This window comes from Parasteatoda tepidariorum, chromosome 6 (genome assembly GCF_043381705.1).
Source record: "Parasteatoda tepidariorum isolate YZ-2023 chromosome 6, CAS_Ptep_4.0, whole genome shotgun sequence".
Taxonomy (NCBI): Eukaryota; Metazoa; Arthropoda; class Arachnida; order Araneae; family Theridiidae; genus Parasteatoda; species Parasteatoda tepidariorum.
In genome coordinates, this window is record NC_092209.1 from 66,199,195 (window position 1) to 66,223,557 (window position 24,363).

At 30.4% G+C, this 24,363-nt stretch overlaps 1 protein-coding gene across 1 annotated transcript in view; it reads right to left on the bottom strand.

Moving 5' to 3' along the window:
• Positions 1 to 1,014: 1,014 nt before the first annotated feature.
• LOC107446589 (acetoacetyl-CoA synthetase-like) overlaps positions 1,015 to 24,363 on the bottom strand; it is a 31,238-nt gene continuing 7,889 nt past the window's right edge. Inside the window, exons 4-15 of the mRNA XM_071181818.1 lie at positions 23,355 to 23,472; positions 20,823 to 20,933; positions 19,005 to 19,102; positions 17,351 to 17,465; positions 14,734 to 14,815; positions 13,203 to 13,356; positions 11,018 to 11,095; positions 6,518 to 6,650; positions 5,527 to 5,596; positions 5,367 to 5,425; positions 3,946 to 4,148; positions 1,015 to 1,358 (exon numbers count right to left, since the gene is read on the bottom strand). Coding sequence (XP_071037919.1) covers positions 1,212 to 1,358; positions 3,946 to 4,148; positions 5,367 to 5,425; positions 5,527 to 5,596; positions 6,518 to 6,650; positions 11,018 to 11,095; positions 13,203 to 13,356; positions 14,734 to 14,815; positions 17,351 to 17,465; positions 19,005 to 19,102; positions 20,823 to 20,933; positions 23,355 to 23,472 — 1,368 coding nt within the window. The 3' untranslated portion in view covers positions 1,015 to 1,211. The remainder of the gene's footprint in view (positions 1,359 to 3,945; positions 4,149 to 5,366; positions 5,426 to 5,526; positions 5,597 to 6,517; positions 6,651 to 11,017; positions 11,096 to 13,202; positions 13,357 to 14,733; positions 14,816 to 17,350; positions 17,466 to 19,004; positions 19,103 to 20,822; positions 20,934 to 23,354; positions 23,473 to 24,363) is intronic.

The following is a 24,363-nucleotide window of genomic DNA, read 5'->3' on the forward strand; positions in this document are numbered from 1 at the left end:
AAATGTAATGTATATAGGTACGTTATATTTTTATGTAATTACCTAACCTAATTTTATTTAAATATTAATAAGCAACGCATTTTGGAAAAAATTAAATTAAAAGAAATTAAAGTTCGTTCGCAAGTGACATTTTAATTATCAACAATTAAAAACCATACTTTTAGCTTAAATTTTAAAACTTTTTCTGAAACATTGTACAGTGCGCTAGAAAAAGGACTACCCTGAATAATTTTTGATTTAATGATCGGATCTTCACGTTTTAGGACTCGGTTTAAGACTTTGCCATGTGAAATTATATATTTAAAAATAGCGTAAAAATTTTATGCATTTCAGTTCAAAATGTTTTCGATTTTTTATTTAATAAAGTAATTAAAAATAATAAATATAAACTAAAGTTTATTTTTTTTGCATTGGGTTATTTTTGGCTAAACGAGTTTTATAATTGTGTGCTAAAATTTTTCAATTCGCTTAAAAAGTTCTCAGGATATGGTGAAATACCAATTTTGGATCGTACTCCTGACCAAATTATTTGAACCATATTTCCCAGATTGGGGTTACCTTTTATATTTTGGAGACCAGGAAAAGGTATGTTTATTCAGAGAAAGTACGTTTTTGTGCTTGATTTCGTAACGTAAAATATCGTCTGCACTAAATAATTAGTATATTTGAGCTCAACCCCTGGAACCATTAAGTCCACATGAGTCCTAGAACGTGAAGATCCGATCATTAGATCAAAAGTTATTCGGGGTGTCCCGTTTTTTTTGGAGCACTGTGCACAGACTTCTATTAGTACTAACAATATTCTGCTAGAATTTGAAAATGATATTATAAAAATTGCACTTTTCTGTTATAAACGTTCATTGTCCCCTGAAACAGATCTTTCCCAAAGTCTGGAATAATTCCAACATGTGAAGCATTGGACTCAGGGCATGTGCCCTTTCGTTCAAGCGATAATCAGATCCTACAAGAATATTCTAAAAATACGTTTGGTTTTAGACAAAAACACTTCAACTATCATTTTATTAACTTGTATTTATTTAAAAATTTGTGCAAAATAATATTGTATAAATAAAAAAATCACATTATTATGTGCTAGATCTACAACCCAAACGTACAAAATGTTTCATTTTTAAAAGAAAAATAAATAGTGATATATATACAAAGAAAAATAAGATAAAAGAAAAATAATGCCATCAGATCATCATAAAAGTTTAGATTTTGCCATAGTTCATCAATTGAGGGATATTACAAAAGTACTTGAGACTTTCTGGATTCTTAATGTTTGAAACTTCTGGAATTTGATTTGTTGCCACTATCTTCCTCACCACATTCTCCATCCTTTTGTTGTTCAGGTTGTACTAATAATGATCAAATGTATAAAATATATTTTCAATCCATCATTTAACTATTGGGTTTGAAATATTTATTAAATAAATGTTAATTATCAACTTTTGCATTAAGAAAATTATGGGGGCTTTAAATATTAAGGAGTTTAATTTTCTATCATTTGTTTTAAAGATCGATTTTCATGAATTCCCTTGAAAGCTTAAAAGAAACAACAAGGTGAATTTTTGATAAGAGCATCTTAAAATAAAAAGCGCTTGCTGTAAATNCCCCTGACCTGAATCCTATAGAACATGCTTGGGATGCTCTTGGGAGAGCTATTGCGATGCGCCAACCTCCCCCCAGAACCATTCTGGGGTTAAAAATTGCTCTGGTGGAAGAATGGGAGGGTCTTCCACAAGTCCTCCTTAACTCCCTTATTAACAGCATGCATACTCGTTGTACATGCGGTCTGTCTGTCAGGGGTGACCATACACCGTACTAGAAGCGACACACACTGTACAAGCCTCACTTTTATTGTTATCTTTTATCCTTAAGTTCAGACTACATTGGATTTATTGGCAATAGGTCTCGCCAGTGAATAGCACTTTCATTTTTGTTTTGCATACTTTATTATCATGGAATAAGCTATATCCATAAACCAAATTTCATTTATTTATATTCAGTATTTTTTGAGATATTCGGGAAAATGTCTTCCATCCTTTAATTTTGTCCACCAGTGTATTAAGGAGTTTTATTTTTTTTTATCATTTGTTTTAAAGATCGACTTTCATGAATTCCTTTGAAAGCTTAAAAGAAACAACTAGGTGAATTTTTGATAAGAGTATTTTAAAATAAAAAGTGCTTGTTGTAAATGTTGAAATTTTTTAAAGCAAAATATGATGAATCAATAAGCAGCTATAAACTACTCTATAAGAACTTAGGCATTATTCATTATAAGGTTGCAATTATAGTATCCACTAGAAATTCCATTTATACTAAGTTAATATCTTTATCATCTTATTATTCAATATTTAAATAATAATTTTATGTAATTTGACTTCATTATACTGTAAAATTCTTTTGTTTATTTGAATGTTCATCATACTGTTAGATCACATTATTTTTATCTCATTTTTTTGAGAAAACAACCAGATGAAAATGATTATACTAAATAGAGCCTGTCAAGTATTTTTTGAAAAAAAAAAATCCCTTTTGGTTTTTAAATGTATTTTAAATTTTGCTTCAAAGATTTAACTCTTTAATGCAGATCCCCGGTGCCCCTTTTATATATATTTTTTTGATGCCCTAATTGCAAGTAAAAACACATTTTGGTGTATTTTTAATTATGAATTACAGCTGCTAAAATTTTTTTAGACTATCGGATTAATATTTCTACTAAAATGTAAAATTCAAAAAAAGTATTTCGAAAAATAATTTTTGTTTCATTCCTATTCAAAAATCTATCAATAATTGATTTTGTAGATTAAAGAAATTTCAATGATGAATAACTGTTTCTCTTAGATCTCAATAGCTGCAAATTTGAAAGAAAAATTATTGTTTAGAAGTAAATCGTGTTAGGAAGATTTTACCTTTAACGCGGAAAAAGACACTGGTGTCTCATGCTGTGTTTTGTTTCCATAAATTATCAAAGTGCTAAATATAATATTTTTTACTTATTTCGACCTAAATTAATACAAAATAATGAAACAGTATGAAAAAAATGTTTAATAAAAATTCTAGGTTAAAGGGTTTAATAGAACTTGTTTCAGGCATTAAACCATATAGAAACTGACTGAATAGTAGGAGAATATATTTTTTCTAATTTAAAAAAAACTCAGATTTGTTACCTAGTTTTGCAGGAAACTTTATTCATTTGCATAAAAGGAGATTTAGTCAATTAATTTCTTAAATTTTATCTTAAAAATTAAACTACACTCTCCAAAGTAATTTTTTTGACGATTCAGCAGTCCTTGAGCTGTACCTCATTATTTCTGACAATCAATTCGTCGCGAAAACATGTGATTTTTGACAAACCACGATTTCTTAAATATTTGACGAAATCGCAAACCGATTAGTGTGTCATCTCAGTCCAGTCTGATGTCTGTCCAGCAGTGTTTATTTGATCCTCAAACCTTTTATTCCATATGATAGGATGGTGCAGGGGTGGTTGCACTCACTTGATGAGCAGGCTTTCTTGGTTCAATTCCTGGCTATGGCTAAGTATTCATATTTTTTTGTTTATTTTATATTGCGTTTAATAATTAATTCTTACAGTTTTACAGCATTAAGCCAACTGATTCTGTCAAATTTGTCTGCCTAACAAGTGAAGATAGGTAAATCTTCAATCAATGTTGATTTCTTCAATGTTCTCCGTCAAATGTTTTTAATTTGACGAAATATTCAGTTATAAAATTTCTCAAAAAACAGTTTCACTAAAACCGATAAAAATTTCGTGACCCATCTTTTACAGAATAAAGTAAGACAGTGATTATTTAACTCATTTCTGAAATTGAGTACTTTAACTGATAAAAAATTCTAGTATACCTAAACTTTCTGCATTTCTTAAATTTTCTAAGAAGAAATGCTACTGGAAAATTATCGCTGTGAACATAAACTTACCGGAATATCCTGGATTTCCAAAATAACATCCGGAACACAATCCATCCATAACTCTTTCGTTATTCGTTGAGTTATTTTTTCTTTCATATCTGAATCGAACTTATAACCCTGTTTCATTTTGATGAAGAGAACAGCCCGCATTTCTCCGTCATATCTAGTTTGGCCCACGCAAATATAATCTTGAATCTCCTCCATATCATGAACTATAAAAATATGCATTAAAACAAAATTATTTCTGCAAAATTATGTGGTTTCATGCATGCGAATAAGTTAAAATAAATCGAGGGAATCTTGTATCATTTGAATCAAATTTATAATGGTAAGATATCCAACTTTAAATTATATTATTATTTCGATATTATTTTTCCTGTACTATTTAAATAGATATACCTTGCAATAGTTCTTATATTGCAATGCAATGATTCTCATAAAAATCTGCCTCATGAAGTTTTTATTTTATTTTTAAGATCGATATAATCTATTGTATAAAAATCAACGAACTGATCGAAATATCTCTCCAAGTCGTGGTGGCTCAGGGGCTAGAGTGCTCGACTACCAATGAGGTGATCCGGGTTCGAATCTCAGCGATTGCTGGACGCAACGAATTCCGCACCTGGAACGCACCAACCACTGTGATGACTTAAAATATCCGCAGTGGTATACGAATCATATGTTAACGGGGGATAATTTCGTGGTTTTCTTCTCCATGTAATGCAAATGCTGGTTAGTTCCTTCAAAAAGTCCTCCACGAAAGGTAAATTTCTGCCAATATTTGATCCAGGAGTTTTCTTGTCCTCTGGATTGGGTTCAAAATTACAAGGCTACGGATTTGAACATTGGTAGTCTTAAAATGGGGTCGGCTTTTCAACCACGGTCTTAAAAGAAAACAGTACTCCCTAAAAAAAATCTAAGAACAGCGTAAAGAAATAGTTCGTGATTAAGCTATTTCATGGCTCCCTAGTGATCCATGATGGCAGAAATTCTGATTTTCAAAATTATGACTCTTATTACCACACGTCTAGTTAAAAATACAAAACTGAGAAGTAAATTTATCAAGATCATTACTAAAGTGCTTCCTTAAAAATTACCGAGCTTTTTGGTGTTACCATAGAGCCAAAGACACAATAAGTGTTATTGCATTCTGATAATTTTCACCATACTTTTTTCCTCAGTGTATGATTCAACTTAGAAACACATAAACTCTGCAGTGAATTTGAGCTATAATTTGGTTCAACATGCTTCGCAATTTTGAGCAATGGCATAGTGTGTTGTTTGATGCTTCCAGCATCTGCACGATCTTTAAAATAGGTTTTGAATTTTAACATTATTGGACTAGTAAATATGTTCTGAAATTGTTTTTTGTTGAAAATATAATTAAGTTAAAATTAAAACTAAATTTTCATTTACTAGTTTATACTTACTAGCGAAATAAATATCTCCAGATCCAAAGCGATCACCATATTGAGTAATTGTATCATCACTGGAATAAAAAAAAAAAACCANGTTTCGGTGACAAAACAGAGTTAAATGACACATTTACCAATTTATATAAGTGTTAAATAAGTCGGGGTAATTTCTCACCTTCTGCCAATCACAACGATTCCCTTAGTAACAGGATTAACTAAACATACGTCATTTTGACACCAGACTCCTGAAATAATATATTTTATTATATACTGAGTATGCGGAAATTTTTTACATATTACTAGAGGGGAGAGTGGGGTAAGACCGGGTGGTGGGATATAGTCTAGTACTTCGATTGTGTGGAAAATATTTTTGTTTCCCAGCGGACAAGCTTTACTAGTCAGGAAGACTATATTGGCGCATTGTTGTTGATTGACGGCGTATTGTTTTACTATGTCAACTCTCTAATGGTCTCTAGTATTTAGTCATCATTTACTGGTTATTGCAATTATGGAAATTATTTTTAGTCCAGCCTATTATATGTTTGCTAAAGGTTTATACCCTAACAAACAATAAAGATTTAGCCCGCTGTTTAGTCTCATTTCGATAACTTCTGTTTGAGGGGTAAGACCGGGTACTACCTGCTCCAGTGCCATGATCTTCTCACTAAAGCTTAAGTGTATAGGAGTAAGAGGATAACTACATCTAAACGTGAACAAAGGTTTTATGGGCCACAGGACAAAGTTCATTGTGGGACCTTTTCTAAAGCACAAAAAGCCTTATTTTCATATTTTGTAGAATTTTTGAAGACCCTTTTATACAAAATTGCAATTATTAGATAGATATGAAGAAATTCTCAAAATTAAATAACTATAACAAATGGTAAAAATTGCTTTAAAATTTATACGCGTTTCGGTGACAAAACGGTACACCTTGAAGAAAGCGCATCATTGTGTCACCGACACGCATATAGATTTTAATAAACGTTTTACCATTTGTAATTTTAAACACTATTTTTAATGAAATTTAGTATTTTCATGAAGCAGCACTCTCGTAATAATATAACGATGTTTTCTTATTTAAATATTAAATGTCTTGAATTTAGCTGAATAAATTTATCGAAATCAATCTAAAATAGTTTAATGAACTTAATGAACTTTGTACTTACCAGGATATTTTGAAAAGTAGTTAGAGTTCAATACTTTCTTATCATCATCTTTCCAGAGATAAGCTGGGAATGATGGATTAGGTGACCTTACAACCATTTCTCCTCTCTGACCAATCACAGGTTCTCCTGTCAATTGAAAAACAAAATAAAGTAATTGAAAGAATTAACTATTTTATTTCTTAGTAACTAGTCGCTTGATAAATGTTTGCTTATCAATATCTTTTATGGTTGATGATTAAGTTTTATCTTGAAATGAATTCATTTTTATTTAAAATTATTAATTTTTTCAAATCCCATTGTTTCCAAGATTTAACGCTTAAATTATTTTAAAGATAGAGATGTTTTTTCCTTTTTAATTACCTTCCATTTATTTATTTGTACCCGAATAAATACGAGAAAAATTCCCATTTTTTTACATTCCTTTTCATATGTTTTCTCTTTTTATGTTCTTATTTTTTTTTTAAATATAAGCAAAAAAGTTGTCAAGATTAAAATAAAAACAAATAGCCAAACAAACAAAAATATGAATAAATAAATAGAAAGATATTTTTTCGTGAAAGATATGTTCACTATTTAACGATTACGAAATCTTCAAAGAGAAAAGTAGTTAACAGAAAAACAGCGTCACTATAGAAGTTTAAAAAAATATTAAGTTGAATTCTACTCTTTAACTCCTTTGCACCAACTGTCTCTTTAAAGTAATAAAATTTTTCATCGAATTTGTCCTTCTTAAAAGTAGAAGTAGGCGAGAAAGATTTTAGGTATAAACAGTAATTAAAATATATGCATTTAGGTTCTGGTGACTAAAAAATATTAAAAAATTTTTAAACTTCACCGAACGAAATTATGACAAATAATAATTATTACAACTAATCAAAATTATAAAAATTATTACCGTACGAATAAATTTAACACTTTTCTATAATATTAAAAGAATGAAAATAGACAATGACCATTTATGGATGTCGAGGTTCCTGAATGATGGAGATGCCTATTGAAACAACAATAATCAAATTTACTTAATTATTCATTACTGTAAAATTTATTTTCACAATTACTTCTTCAAAAAACGGAATATTGCTTAAAATGACGTCATTGTCGTTGAATGATTTAAGAATATTCTCAGGTTCAAATTCAAATTTCATGATTAGCAAAAATCAGCTTAAATCCAACATAAAGGGAGAGCTGCAATTTTAACTTTTTCAATTGCCCTACTGTTTCTTTTTGAAAAAGAACCGGACTAAGAGAGAAAAGTTAGCAATTTTTAAAAAAATAAACTTTGTGTTTTGATTAACTGGTCTTACCTTCTTCATTGAGGCATTGTATATCTTTTCCTAATGCTGGAACTTGAACTTCTCCTGGATACGTCGGCAAGTTAAGAGAAAATCCTGAAAATGTACCACTCGTTTCCGTAGCTCCTGCACAAAGCAAAAACAACTGTTATTATCACGAGTTAACTCGGGTATGCACATATTTCAAGTATTTATTATCCCGAGAAAACTCGGGTGTAGCAGAATTTATCAGTGTGTTTTGTTTTATCACGTTTTTACACGGTCGTAAGCAAAAAAAAAAAAAAAAATCTGCTGTGATTGGAAATTTGCTAGGATTTGCTAGTTTTGCTGTTGGATTGTGAGACTGCACGCGTGTATTCTGTGATTGTATATACGATGATTGTTGAACTTACATGGAAAAAAAGTCAAGAAAAATGGCGTTCGAGGAAGAAAGTGAAAGCAATGCAGATGAGTTTTCAGAGTATGAAGATGTGAATATATGCAAAAACTAATATTTAACTTTTTACATTTGCCTCTTATAACTCGGAATAGTAAACTGATGGTAAATTAAATGTTTTATACATATAACAAAATTAAAATTTCAGCTTAAAACTTGTGTATTATGCTTTGTTTTAGTTCCTTGTATTTATTAATCAATAAAGAAATTGTTGAGTTCTTGCATTTTTTTCTTCAAAAAAAAAATTAGTAAGGGAAGCGGTTAAAGTATTACAATTTGCTGCTTTTACTCCACGAGGAACATTTTGCGTTCATTAGAGTTACATTCAAAGTGGTACTGAACAGTTATTTTCGAAATATATATCTATTAAAAACAAATATTTATATTCACAGATTGGGGTGGACTAGGGACAAGTTTGAGCCCCTGTCTCCTAAGTGAATGAAGAACTATAGCAGTTGCACGCAATATAATGCAAGACTTTTATAGAAAGTTTAAACTACAAACATTGTGCTGCTTTTTATAATTATTTTAACTAATTTAACAAATAAAGTGGTTATCGATTAATTGCAATTTTATTCAACATATAGTAAAATGTTCATTCAAAGGATTTAATTTTAAATAAACGTTTTCGAAATATCTTACGGAGATTTTAGAGAACTACTATTTTGAGAGTTGCAATTAGAGAACTCATTCTACTTTTTTTTTGAATAATTTTTCTTAATACTTTTCAAATAAACTGTTCTTTGAATTATTTCAAATATTTAAAGTTAGGGGTGTGGAAACTGATTAACTTTAATTGATGTTAAGGATAAAGACTTGCAGAAGAAAGTAATAAATGAGTGGACATTTTATCTGCAAGTGAACAGATATCTAATTATACTGAACCAATAACATTGCAGAAAAAGGCGTTTTGGGTAGTAAAACAGTAGGTTTTTTCGCGGTGCCTTCTGTGTGACACAAAATTTGCTATTTCTTCCAGCATGCTGTCTGAAAAAAAAATCTCATTTTAAATCAGAAATCAACCAGAAATTTGTCCTTAATTTCAAAAATGGAGAAGAGTCTTTCAACGGTGCTTTCATTCAAAGACCCCTCATTCCTCTTAATTTAAATACTGGGTGTTGAGAATGCCTCGATCCCCCCTAGCGGACAAATACAGAAACATTCAATTACGAACTTTTTCTCCACGAGCGTGGTCTAGCTATGAATTTATTGTGAACAACGTACAACTCTTTTCAACTGAAAATAGCTTTCCCTTTTTTTATCATGATTAATTATTAAATTTAATTCTTAAACGTCTTGTGCGAAGTATTTTCAGCCTAAGTGTATTAGTTATCTACAGCCCAAGACCTTGGAAGAGAATACTAGGGGAAGGCAGAACAAGAAACCTAAACAAGGTAAGGTTCCTTGTTGATATATATTGAATCATTAGAAGTCTTTGTTTAGTATTCGTTATACTGGGAGTGTTCCCGGCACAATTTCCCATTTTGTTCCGGGTGCTCCTCATGTGGCTGTGGTGGCAACTTATAAACTGCAGAGCCCTTGAATTCTTAGATAATATTTAAGTTATCTTAAAAAATATGAAAATGTTAATCAATAAAAAGTGGCGTTTAACAAAAGAAACTCCGTATTTCTTCATTGCTAACATTAGAATAGAGTTGCGGTTTTCCTATAATGATGTCGTGTCGTTACTATAGCTCCGTATCTAGGGCTTTAATAGACTGTTGACTTTCGTAAGACTTTCTCCATGCCTATTTGCATCACTTTAGTATCATCGACACATATTTATTTGTATTTTGTATTTAGCTGGACAAGATATGACTGTTAATTATTTTGACGAATAGTCCGCAGTATTTCCTCTTAATTGTCTTTTGGAAAAGTATTGGAGACCACGTAATTAGTTGCCAAAATGATAAGTAATAAATAAAAACCATTTAATAAATGAAAAACATTTTACAAGAAGTACTCACCATACATACTGCCAATAAAAGTATTTTTTCCCACAATGCGTCGGATGTATTCAAAGTTTTCAGGTTTTACTGGACTTCCTCCCATTGCTATCATTTTCAAATGCTCAAATTTTGCATCGGAATCTGAAAAATATCAATGGGAATGTATTTAAGTTTAAATGTTCTAGATATTAGTTTTTTTATGTATGTTAGGATCAAATATCTTTTTCCTTAATTTCGTTCAAAATTTATAAACGAGCATTTAAAATTCAAAAAAAAAATTATGCATTTAAGAGAACGAAGATTTGAATTGACATCTAACATCTTCCAATGTGATGTCAAAAATTGAATACAAAAAAAGCTTACATAAAACATTGAAAAAGCCCTTACCCTAGTATATCAAAAATTTACACGAAATACAGCGTATTCTTAAAGTTAAAAGTGTTTCACAAAGTAACAATTGATTTGGAAATTAATATCAAAACATTAAAATGCTCGTAAGAGTTTGAAATCTGAATGAAAATTTTTCCAAAAGTATATGTTCGTAAACTACTTAAATTAATATTATTCTAATGCTGTTACATTAAACTAACATTAATNCTCGGAAGTAATATTTTCCCCGTGTAAGTGGTAAGAAGAGGAAAACATTGATAAAGATGAGAAAACATGATTGACATGAGAACATGCCGTGCGAGACACATGGGTTTATAAGACTTATTTATATAACTATAATGTTAAAAATTACTAAAGAAATCACTAAAATCGTGCATGCTTGCAGACGCATTTATTTCTTAACTGATAATATGATAGAGAAAAAATGACTTACAGAGTATGAGCTGAAAAGCGTGTCCCCGCATTTCAAATTCCAGTGGAATCCAATATCAACAATCCAAGATAAAAGTGTCTGCAAATGAAAGAAAAAATATTGTCAATTTAAGCAAGCCTGCTTGGTGAAATCAAGCGAATTTAAGGCAGGGGGTGCATTTCTAGTTTCTCAGTGATGCCATCTATGGCCAAAAATACAATTACAGTCACGCACACGTCACAGTCCATTTTTAGGGTGGACCCATTCATACATCCATTCATTTTCAGATCATAATTTTGACCTGAAATAGATAATCAATCTCCAATTCAGTACACACAGAGATGTTTTATAATAATAAAGCTTATAATAAATAAGTATTTTTTTATAAAATATTTATTTAAATCAGTTTTAAAATTTATATTCAAGGGAGAGTGTTGTACCTTAGACCGATTTTGAATTTTTTTTATGCAAAGTGTAATAATTCAACTGATTTAAAAATTTCGTATATTACTAAAATTTTTTTCGGGCAACTAATGTAATGTTTTTGAGGAAAAAATATTTTGTTACTCAAAGAAAAGTTGGTTTAATGTCTTAGTCTTGTATTTTAGATCACCACATAGCGCACCTTGGATCATTGAACTTTATTCCTTCCACTGATTTCGAGTTTTTTCTTTTAAAAATTGGCGCTTGATTAAATTTGGGCATTCATGCAATTAAAAGATATTTTTCATTTAGCTAAACTGAATCAAGTTAACCATAAATGTTTTACTAATTTAGTGGAATGCTTGAAAATGGATAATTTTTTAAAAAACATAGAATTTTTTAAGATATTGTGAGTGGTATAGTGAATAGGAAAACGTATTTGTGCTAATTAGATTGTAGCGCATAACTTGAACCGTTCAAAGATACAATGAGAGAGTTTTCTAAGCAAACACAATTTTTTGATTTTGTTAGGCTTAACAAAAATAACCTGTTCTTTTATATATATATATATATTTTTCTTTTTTTTAATTTAAAAAAAAAAAAACAAAGCAAAAATCGGTATTCTATATTAAAGAAAACGACATTTTGTTACTAATCCACTTTAGTTCTGTTTTTAAATGTGACTTTTACAGGGTCTTGCTCTGTCTAGTTTTTGTCTAGTAGATGCTTGGAAAATTTGTAATGGCCCACATCAAAACAGATAGTACCTTTTGTTACAGGTATCCACTATATTATAAGAAATGCAAAATTTATCTGCTCCAAGGTGCACGTGGTCCACTCTCGTACATTTTATTTCATTTTATGACCATCGTTAAACAGACGATCCAATTTTGAGTTTACAACTACAAATGTTCTGGTAATTTTGAATCCAAAAGACAAGGAAACTCCTGGATGAAATATTAGGAGAAATTTGCCTTCGTGGAAAACTTTTTGATGGAACTAACCTGAATTTGCGCTACACCGAAAAATACCGAAAACTTCCCACGGTTACTTTGATGATGAGAGGATTCCAACCTATGGTCCGTCTACCACTGGGGATATTTCATGTAACTGTGGTCAGTGCGAGACGGGTGCAGAATTCGTATAAACCAGTCATAGCTGGGATTTGAACCTGTGTCATCTCACTGGGAAGCGAGCTCTCCCCTTAACGTTCGACTGTAGTAAAAAATAATAGAAAAAGACCATCTACATATCATTTCATAGTTGTGTTTCCCTTTGAACTCATTATCAAAGACTGCTGAAAAACAGCTCCTCTGATTGATAAGTAAAGGAATGATTAATTTTGAATAATTTAAGCGTTTTGTATGTAAGAAGTTAATTTTCATTCATATTCGAAGCTCAAATATTATTATTTATTTTATAATATTTTTTCCCCCAATGCCCTTCTGGGAGAATGACCTAAGTCATTTAGGCATCTGAAGGGCAGATTTGTTGACCACTCTTTCAGGGGCACCATATTAAGTGGGTCAACGTTACTCCCACAGTAAGGACAGATAGTACAGAGAAGGAAAGAACATCCATGCCTTGTCCGGGATTCGAGCCCAGAACTTTTCTGATGCAAGATCAGTGCCCTGACCCCTACACAGGTCAGTCGGCATTTTAGAATAGTAACAGTAATAGGAAGTACCACCTTGTGTTTAGTATGAACTGACTAATTTTATTGAAAAATTGATTTATTTAAAAAAAATGCTAAAATACTGGAGAAATGAAAAGTATTTCTTACACAGGCAGAGTGGACTGGTCCTTTTGGTAGTCCAGTCGTTCCTGAGGAGAACGAGATAGACACTGGGTGAGTGGGTGGTAGTTGTTCGAACACTATGTCAGGAACAGATCCATCTGGCAACCTACCTTCATTCAAAAAGTCTTCTAGGAAGCAACTAAATAATGAGAGGAAGTAAAATGTTGCATAAATTTGAAAGAAATGAACTAAATTTATTTAACGTAGGTATTTTTACCGGTTTGGAAAATAGAGTATTATTCAATCATAAAAGGTTGGTGTGTGGCGAAAAAGCTGAGCAGAAGAGTTCACTTTTTCATAGGTAGGGAAAGTTAAAGCGTTCCAAACTAGTATACTATTTTAATTCTTTAGTTCAATACGATAGAATGCACTTTAAATAAGCTAAACTTTTGTTATTTTATTTTCTACAACACGTCACATAAAGAATCTTACGCTCTCCTCTCTTACGCGTCACCCTTCCCTGAATTTCCTTGAATCGCTTGAATAAATTTTACCAATTCGCTTTACTCTCACTTTGCACACTCCAACTCGGGATGCGAAAACTATTCCATCAACTGATTAGAGATTTAGAAAGTTCGTTTTACAGGAAGATACTTCTTGGTCTTCCTTAATTTTCAAATATTAAGTCTGCTTTTCGAGGGATCTGTCGTTGCATGAAGTGATGAGTTTTTGCGAATAATATACTATTTTCATATCTGATGTGAGCTTGCAACAGTTACTCATGACTGATAGGACAAGTTTAGTTTATCTTTGGCCAATGCTAAATATATTTATTGTGAAAATGGCGCAAAACGTTAATACTGTGAAAAGTCACCAATTTGAATAAACGGAAAACGCCTGTGGTCTAATTTTTAATATTTAAAAACTTACACAAATGTTGCATTATTTGGGCTTAGCTAAACTTTAGAGAATAAGGCATTGATTTTAATAACTTTCATCGAGGTGCAAAAATTTCACCATATTGATGATTTCTTAAAAACAGTTTATTAATTTAAAATAATAGCCGGCCTGGTGGCCGAGCGGTTAGCGTGCCTGACTGCGGCGCCATAGGCTGCGGGTTCGAATCCCGCTCTGGGCATGGATGTTTCTCTCTCTCTTTGTGCTGTCCTCTGTTGTGTGTATGATGTGTGAATGTGGCCCACCCTATAAAAACGGGTTTGTGGCAGTGTGGCGTGGGCAATGTTGCTCGCCTCCGTGACTTTGGTTCACAGGTGCCCACTGGGTAACGTGAAATGAGCAACAATTCTGGCATAGTATAGGCAAAGATTCAAATTCAGTGCCAGCCATTGGAATTTTTTTAAAAATAGTTTAGTTATTAGCTCGTTCTAAACCCAGGTAATTCTTTGCAGCAAGATGGTATATACAGTTTAAAATTATAGGTTTGCTTCAAGTGTAAGACACTTGAACTTACTGTGACTTTTTCATTTTCCTTGGCGCGAAATCTTGTCAAATGTTTGTCTCAATTAGCCTTCGATTTTTTCACACAGAAATGTAAATATAAGAGATATTTACTCACCTATTCCGAATGTTAGATAAATCTTTAGACAAAGTTTCTTTTTTGGTTGGAACAATAATAACTTTCTCCAAGGAAGGCGTACCTAAAAACATATTTTTTTTTAAATAATTTGAATTATGCTAACAGTGGAAGAGCTTAGAGTATGTGTTAAATGATATTTTGAAATTTTCTTTTTTTAAAGGTTGAAAAAATGTTGTAGTCGAGTGTAAGAATATAATAATAATTTATTTAAACAGGTATTTAATACAAATAGAGGTTTTTAATACACAAAAAAAGTACATGCAAGCTCCTTTCTCTTGTACAAAGTTATAATTCCACAAAAATGACTGAAATGTCCCTTAATATGTTCTCCCATGAAGCTCTTTAATAAAAAATAGTTGGGGAATAAGTTATATTAGTATATTAGTTGTTATTATATTAGTTATTATTATTATAGTCATAATTATATTAATATCTTAGTCATCATTATATTAACAAATTAGTTATAATTATAATAGTTAATATTATTATAATAACGATTATATTAGTACGCATATTAGTCATTATTATATAGCTTATTAAATAGTTATTATTATATTAGTCTTTATTATAATAGCATATTAGTTATTATTATCTTAATATATAACTTATATTAGTAAGTTATATTACTCAGAGTACATGTTAAGTGATATTTTGAGAAGCTCAAGTTTTAAAGTTCAAAAACAAGCTGTAATCGATTGTAAGAATGTAACAATAATTTATTTAAACAAGTAGAGGGTTTCAGCACAAAAAGAATACTTGCAAGACACTTTCTCTTGTACAAATCGATAATTCTACAAAATCACTGAAATTTCATTTAACATGTTTTCTTAAAAATTTCTATAGTTACAAATAGTTGGGTAATAAAATTTAGAACTGATGACTGATGAATAAAACAAAACAGCGTGAGTAAAGCACAACTAAAGCTACTTATTTCACCTATTTATGTATCTTTATTTGTGATTTATTCACGTTGTTTTACTGTATTTATACATAGCATAAAGTATACCCTATCTTCATTCGGATTTAGAACTGGTGTTTAAATTTTTGAATAACGCAGGAAATGCGTACACAGTAAAAAATTCCGGATCAAATTGCGGTGTATTATCGGCGCTTTAGGTGCATTAGCCATAAAATCCAATTTTACCGTAATTTTTTAGAGTAATATTAATTTAATTCGAGTGATTCATTGATTTTATGGTAATTATTACTGTAAAAAGTACGATAGAGTCGAATTTTTTGTTCAGTGAAATGTTCCAGTAAAAATTAATTTTTTTTCCTTAATTTGATTTGGAATATTTTTACAGTGCATCCATGAAACTCAGAAAGCAATAAGAAGTTTTAATGAACTAAAAAGAGTTAATGGAAGTTTCACGTTCCTAAAGAATCATTTTTTAAATATTTTCTTTGTAAAACAATTTATAAACTGTATCACATCTGTTAGGTGAAAGTCGGTAAAAAGTATAATGATTTTTTAGCTGTAGATGAAAAAAATTGTAAAAGAGTTCTATTAGTGACAAAAAGAAAAGTGACGTTTTAGTAAAGGAAATAATTCTCTAATAGTCGAAATTATTACTAGTATTTTTTATTGCAATTACGGGATCTGTTTTTACTTCTAAAATTGGAGCTCTTCCTGAAAGAATTCCTTGAATAATACATTTATGAAATGCTATAAATAGATGCGTATAAATAGATAAATAGATGCTATTTGGCGTGCTAAACATAACTACTTCTTTTATTTCTTTTAGCACAAAACTATGATTTTGGCGTGTTTTCCTGCATATATATCTTTCCGTTTGCTGCTACAACTGAAGCAAAAGTTAGAGAGAACCTAAACCTAAATTTTACCTACTAAACCTAATTGAACCTAAACCTGTAAAACCTAAATTTTCCATTAATATGATATTATTGGAAATTATTTTTTTATTTCAAATTCGTAAACGGAGTTGTGTAGAAAACAATATTACCTAAGATTCATTCTAAAGTGAAATTCGGTCCAGTATAATATTGTGTAGTAAAAATAGTCCTAATTAAACTTTGTTTCATCCACGCTTACAAAAAAAATTGGTCTAAACTAACATTTGTAGCTTAATGGGAACAACAAGGAGCTCGGTAATTTTTATCGAAGAGCTTTGGTAATGATTGCGGTTAAACTAACTATGAACTATAGTGTTATAATATGTGCTAATATTTAGCAATTTAGATTTAATTAATGTGATAATATTTGATAATTTAATCATGATTTCTTATGACATGGCAGGAAAACCATTTATTCGGAAAAATTTGCTTTTCAGTTTTCTATTTTTTCCAAATGCTTGATAATAAAAACTACAATTTTGAAAATCTGAGTTTCCGGTAAACTGCTACGATATGAACGGAAAAATCGCAAAATGAGTGATTTATAAATACGATATATTTAGGCTTTATTTACCTTTTTAGCAGAATTGCCATTACCGCATAGCATGGTAATTTTATTTAAGAATTTTTTCTCCATGCGATTTCTACAAATAAATTGAACTATATAATTATTAAAAAAACTAAACAAAATATGTGAGTTGAATTTCAATGGGAACTACAGAAAAGAAAAGTTTTGACTTACTGTCAACAATTGTTGGAAGGTTTTTTAGCATGTTGAACACATCACCACTTTCACTGTGCTGATCAACTGCGATCAAAAACTTTGGCTCCATTCTCTCAACAATCTTAGCCGAGGCCTAAAAATTAAAAAAGAAATAAAGAGTTATTTTATATTTTAGATGTTTTTTTTAATCACAAGAACTATGTTTGAAAGCTGAAGAAGATATTATAGCTATGCTTCATTTTGAAAATAAATAATTCAATAAAACTGATGAACCTCATAATTACAGCAAAGAAAGAAATTGAAATCTAATGGTTGGTAATTAAAGCTGTTTTTTAGTCTACATGCAATTTTATATTTATTTATTTTATCACTTTAACTTATTCATATTGAGACAAAAATTAGGTCAAAACTACCAGAATATGGTAAAATTTACCGTGTTTTTGGTTCTATAGGAACATAAAAAGCATAATAATTTTTACGAACGCACTTTGGTAATAATTTTAGTAAACTTAACCATAAAATATGGTTTTATAGAATGTTATAAAATTCTGTGTCTGATTTGGTAACTTAAAATATCTTCTCTAATTAGTTAGCAGATTTGAGGACAGACCCTCGAACCATTATGATAGAGTTCTAGAGCGTGAAGATCCGATTATTAGATCAAAAGTTATTCAGGGTGATCCGGTTTTTTTTTTTTTTATTTTGCGCACTGTACGTCACCACACAAAATATCACCGAGAATTACAAAATTTAAATTTTATCGTTCCTGAGTTCCTCTTTAGCAATTTTTAAAATAGATTTTAAGAAAAAGAAAATATTAAGAAGGAGAGTATAGTGGTATATAAATTGAAAATATTATAAAGTAATAAATCAATGTCTATTGCCTATTTGCTATTTAGAATTTAGTATCGGGAGGTGATAATATGCACTATTAAAAATGGATACTCAAATTTCACTAATCCCTTTTTGATGAATCCGCTTCCTGCTTCATGCTCCGAGCTAACATTTCGTCAAAGTGACGAAATAACAACCGCCTCTTCTTCGAGGAAACGAATTCCGGCAATAATAAAGAAATATTTTGTCATTCTGTTTTTTCCCGGAAAAAAAACCTTGCAGTGCCTACTGTATCTAAGCTTTCTAATAATCACTACTTTATCGTATCCCTTTTTAGTTGGATGAATGTGGCTTTAACAACACAAAAATGACACATAAAACAGAGAGATAAATTGAACCCATGCCTGAAGCAGGATTCAAACCCATGATCTTCCTCATACGAGTACAATTCCTTGATAACTATACAGGCCGGTTGACTTATTTCGTTACTTCATTTTCGATGGTCTAGTCTTCAGCCTAGTTTCATCATTCTAGTTAGAAATCTCCCATAATGCACTACGATGAGATTTCAAGTTGAGGAAACATTTTCGTCATATATTCGATAGTTCCCGCTTTTTCACAAATCACGTGATTTTATGACGAAATGATTCTCAAAATAAAAGAAATATAGTTCAAGGATTGCTGAATTGTCAAAAGTGAGTTTGACTAATGTTTCTCTTCACAAGCAAATTTTTTTTGCGTAAGTAAATTTTCTTTTAAATTAATTGTTTTGAGCGAAATGAATTTATAAAATTAGTTTGAAACTGAAATATTAATTTGTATATTTGAAACATCTTACCCGTGCACCGTAATATGGTTGTGGACCTCCCCATATTGCACCAATGCTTACAGCTGCTAACATGGCATACACGGCTTCCTTTAAATTGGACATGTAACCTATTTGAAAATCAAAAATAAATCACCATATATGATTTTATTGCATTTGAAATAGCATAAGTAAAATCAAATTCATTATATAATATTTAATTTTTTCATATTACTCTTGATGAAATATGTGAAGTTGAGAAAAAGAATTGTTAAAAATATTACATATACGATAATGCATATAGATTTATATCAGTACTTATTCTTAATATTGTTTTTTCTCATATACTTTGGTGAATTTGATGAAACAAGTTCTTATTTTATTAAAACGAAAATGAACTATAATGGTTTTAAATGATACAAACGAAAAAATTAAATAGAAATTACGTAAAAAAATTTTGGCGTCTCAAATAAGTATAGCATTTTTCAATTTTTTTAATAAATGAATAAAATTGGTATTTTTTTTAAATACTTGTAATACCTTGAGAAACACTTACACTAAGAAATTCTGAATCAAATTGAGTTATAAAGTACTTTGACCACACTTTGAGTGCATCATCTGTAGAATCTTTTTTAACGTAAAATCCATTTATACCGTAAAATATTACGCCGTAATTTCACAGTAATATTTATTTAATTCGAATGATTCAGTGATTTAATTGTAATTATTACTTTAACAGTTACGGTTTACATGATTTTTTGTTTCGTAATATGTTCCGATAATAGTGGATCTCACTCTAAAATGTACCCGCGTCTTGAGTGCCGGTAAGTTTTACTGTTGATTGATCCAGGATTCTTAACTGTGTAGTTGATTGGTAACGATAGATTTTTAGTTCCTATTAGCGTCTAAATTCAATAAATTTTGTTGATTAATTAGTTCATCAGAATTTAATGATTACAATAAAATTTTAATTCAAAGTTACTTATGGCTGGTTGACTGAATGTAGACGATAACAAGCTTCCTAAAACCGAAAGAAATGTAAAAAAACTTCCGGTGTATCCCTCCGCATATGTTATGCTTACGATGCGATGTGTTAACAGGCTTAATATTGGAGAAAGTTGAAAGTTTTATGATGTGATTTTTGCTAAAATTTACGCGTAATTTTACCATTCATAAGAGTTTTCTGTAATTTATATATTCTAACAGGTCATGAGTCTTAAACAAATTTAACAAAATTAATATTACAGCATAAATAAAGTGTAAGGATAGTCATGTTTTGCGTGTTGTCCCTTATTTGGCTATGTTTGTGTAAAATAGCACCGTTTGTTGTTTTTTGGGTAACATCATAACAAGTTTACGGAGACTTTCGAATTGATTTGGTGTTTGCTTCGTTGAAAGGTAGATTGGACGAATGTTTTGTAGACACTACAAGTATAATAATATTGGGGCGTTTTCTCAAGCTTAGACATAAAAATCAGTCGGAAGTAATAACCCGGAAATGACGTGCTTACAGCTGTGCATAACTTTACACGGTTCATTGCTGAATGAATAGGAACTATAAGCTAATTAACAATCAATGTTACCCGAATTTGCTACTAAAATAAGGAAAATAAATATTATAATTAAAGTGCATATAATTGCTAAATTTATAACTTCTACTTTGATTGTAAATATTTTGGAAGTATAATAAAGTTAGTAATAAAATAATGTAAAAAAAAATAATGCGACCGTAAAAAATTAAAGTGGTTATTTTATATTAGCTGGGCTTGATATATTAAAATAAAAGACAAAAATGCTTATAATGCAGCTTAAGATTATGCATTGTTTAAATTTTTTTTTTTCAAAACTTACATGCCACTCTATCACCTTTTTGAAGACCATTTTTTCGAAATGCAGCAGCATATAATTTTACTTCTTCAAACATTTCAGCAAATGTAACTGTTTCGAAATTTCCATGCTCATCTGAAACAAAAGAAAGCAAAATTAAACCATAATTGAATTATTATTATCATAATTCGAAGGATTTTTTTATTATATAGCACAAGAAAGTTGTGGCTAAAATAATGAATTGGAACAAAACCAAAATGAATGAAGCTAAAAAAAATAGGCAAGGAGAAAAAAAAGTCTAACATCTTTATGTAGGCAAGAACTTTATTTACATCGCATTAGATCTGTACGATGGGCATTGGCGACGATCTGAAAAACATCCCTGAACATGATCCGAAGACATGCCATCACAATTTTGACCCTCTGCAGAGAGGATCTTTTTTGTGAGGCCACTTCTTCGATTTAGACATAGATCTGAAGTGGAAGGAGAATTTCACCAGATCTCTGTACCCACGGTACTTCTCAGCAACCCACCACAGGACTTTCGATTCCTCAGATTAAATATATCGCATGTATTCGGTGGATTTTATTGGAATCGAAGATCCAACTCAGGCCGTTCCGAATCTAAGCTACCACGGCCCCCCTAACTTCTTTAAGTAATTAAATATCACGCAACCTTGTTGGAAATCGCATAAGAAGTATAACTTCAAAAATTAATTTTGAACAAAACTAACTAAATTTATGATTTTGAAGTAAAATCATTATATTTTATGAAATGTCATAAGATACCTATACAATTCTTTTATTTCTTGAGTTTTATGAAAAAGTATGCCACGTGCAACATCATTTTGTAATTTTAAATGATAAAAAAATAATGCTCTAACGAATTCTGGATCTAATAAAGGTAAAAATATTACAGGCTACAGGTATGGAATCACCTAAACCTCACAAACTAGTTGAAGTAGTGATTTTGTTGTTGACTTCATTAGAAACGTATGAAACCATGGGAATATTATAATTATGATTAAAGTTGATGCGTGACGCAACATCCGCCTATCGGGGAGAGGACTGCTGCTGGTTTGAAATTTGCAGAAGCAGACATTACAAGCAAAAATTCCTGATCAAATTAAGGTTAAAAGTAGGTAGGTATTTTATTTACGTCGTACTAGAGCTGTACAAATGGCTATAGGCGACGGTTTGGGAAACATGTTTGAGGATGATCCGAAGATATGCCATCGCAATTTTGATCCTCTGCAATAGGGATGGCTCCTTTGTCGAGCACTTTATGCTAGAACAGTTTAACTAGGACCGATACCGCGCACCCTCGGTTCCTACGCAGGTTGATCAAAGTGGTAACCCACCCGCTTACTGAAAGCAGTTGTGATGCTTGACTTCGGTGTTCTACTCCGGGAACCATGTCTTTATGATCAGTCCACTGTGGGACAAGGTTAAAAGTACTGGAACCCTGGCTGCTTGTACTTTTTACCTTAAAATCCATTTCTACCGGAACATTTTACGAAACAAAAAATAATGATAAACCATGATTTATACACTAATAAATTATTGAGCCACTTTAATTAAATAAATATTTTTGTTAAGGTTCACGACAGCAAGGAAAATTTAGTGGTCCAATAGGCCCACCTAGGTATTCATTTAGCGTACCAAAAACTTAATATGGTACATAAATTTGAGAAAAAATTGAACTTCATAAGTATATAATTCATGTTATGGAACACATAAAAAATGCCATTTATAACATCCTAAAATTAATTATCCCATAATGATTAAGGATTGGTATTTATTAAAATTAAATGAAGTAAAGGTAAAATAATTTTATTAAATGGATTTAGCAAAGAGATTAAAATGCTGAGACCAGATAAATAAACAAATGAGGAAAACAGAGAAAGTAAGAACTAGCAAATTATAATATTAAAAATTAATTACCTAAAAATTATAAAATTTTGAATGAAGTCAATTTTAAAAGAGCTAAAAACATAATTTAATTGATGAACTATACTATCATTACATGTGCAAATCACAACAAAACATGTAAATTTGAAATTTCAACATTTAATTTCAAAATTTTTTGTATCAGTCATTTCTAGTAATAACTACGCATCTTAAGTCCATACCATGTGTAAAACAATAAAATTAGCTCAATAATTGTTTTTAAATGCATGGAATTAAACGCAAAGAAACTATTTTTTGTTACTCTAAATTCCAGGCATATTTCAAGGCGGCAAATTTCTCGCCTATACGTAGAATTTTAGCGACATTTGTTGAAAATTGTCTCCATGTCGCCATACTGGAGTGAGCCTTAATTATTGTAAAAATTACAGCATACTATAGGATATAAAATACGGTTTAATGTTTGACAGTACAAATGGATTTTACGGATGATGGCAGTCGAAGTGCCAGTATTTAATGCCGGAATTTTTTACAGTGCGTCTTCTTCGTCATCGGATAGTCAGACATTTAATTAATTTAGTAACTTAATGAAAGTTAATGAATTTCGAAAGTTAAAATACTGAATAAAATAAAGTGTTGTTGAAATACCTGCGAACATAATAGCAATGCGATTATCTCTGATTCTGAGTAGGTTTTCAGCATAGTTAAATTCAGCACCAGAGAACCATTCGTTGTCCAAAAATCCTGGTCCAGTTTTTACAAAAGCCTGGAATACAAAGATGCACTTTGAACAGATTTAAAAATAAATAATAAAATGAATAGTCAACATGTTTTGGAAAAAAAACCCACTGTTTCACGTGCTGTTTGTGTGCATTTAGTACGAAATGATATATTTCGGATTTGTTATAATACACCATCTATTGTTGTTTTCAGTACGCACAGTGCTAAAAAAATTAAATTACTCATCATCATGCCTTTTTATTTTATCATGCGAATTGGAATTTTTCTTAAATACTTGTTTGACATGGCGAAGCATTTTACGATATGAATTACCATGCAATTTTAGATTACAAAATCGCATTTTTCATTTAAGAAATGTCAGTTGTTTTATTTTAATTTAAAATAGCAGTAATAGATAACTATAGTTTAGAAAATATTAAATGAATAAATAAATAAAAACTAAGCTTTTGAAATTTTTTTGCTTGGACATATTTACACTGTGTAAAACTGCAATGAGTACGCTATGAATAGTGCTGTAATAAGTTTTTAAAAGCAGTATAATTTTTGTAATAAATTCAAAATATATTGCGATACAAAATGAAATTATTTTATACTGATTAAAATTTCAAATCGGTTCTTTTTTGAATCATTTTAAAAATATTTTTTTCAATTGCTTTTTCCTGATTTTAGCAGCTATACATTTCAGTACAATATAACACTTTATGTCACCTCCGGAATCTCTAGGCTTAGGATATTACATTTAAATTTCGCTGCTAATATCAGAACAATATTTTTAATAATTCTTTGTTGTTATTAGTTTTTTCAAATAATAATAAACTCAATTGTTTTGAATTATGAGTTATGCTAAATTACGCATTTTTTGTATGCTAGAATGCAAAATTCGTAGGAAAAAGTCAGCTTAATAGTTTTAGTGGAA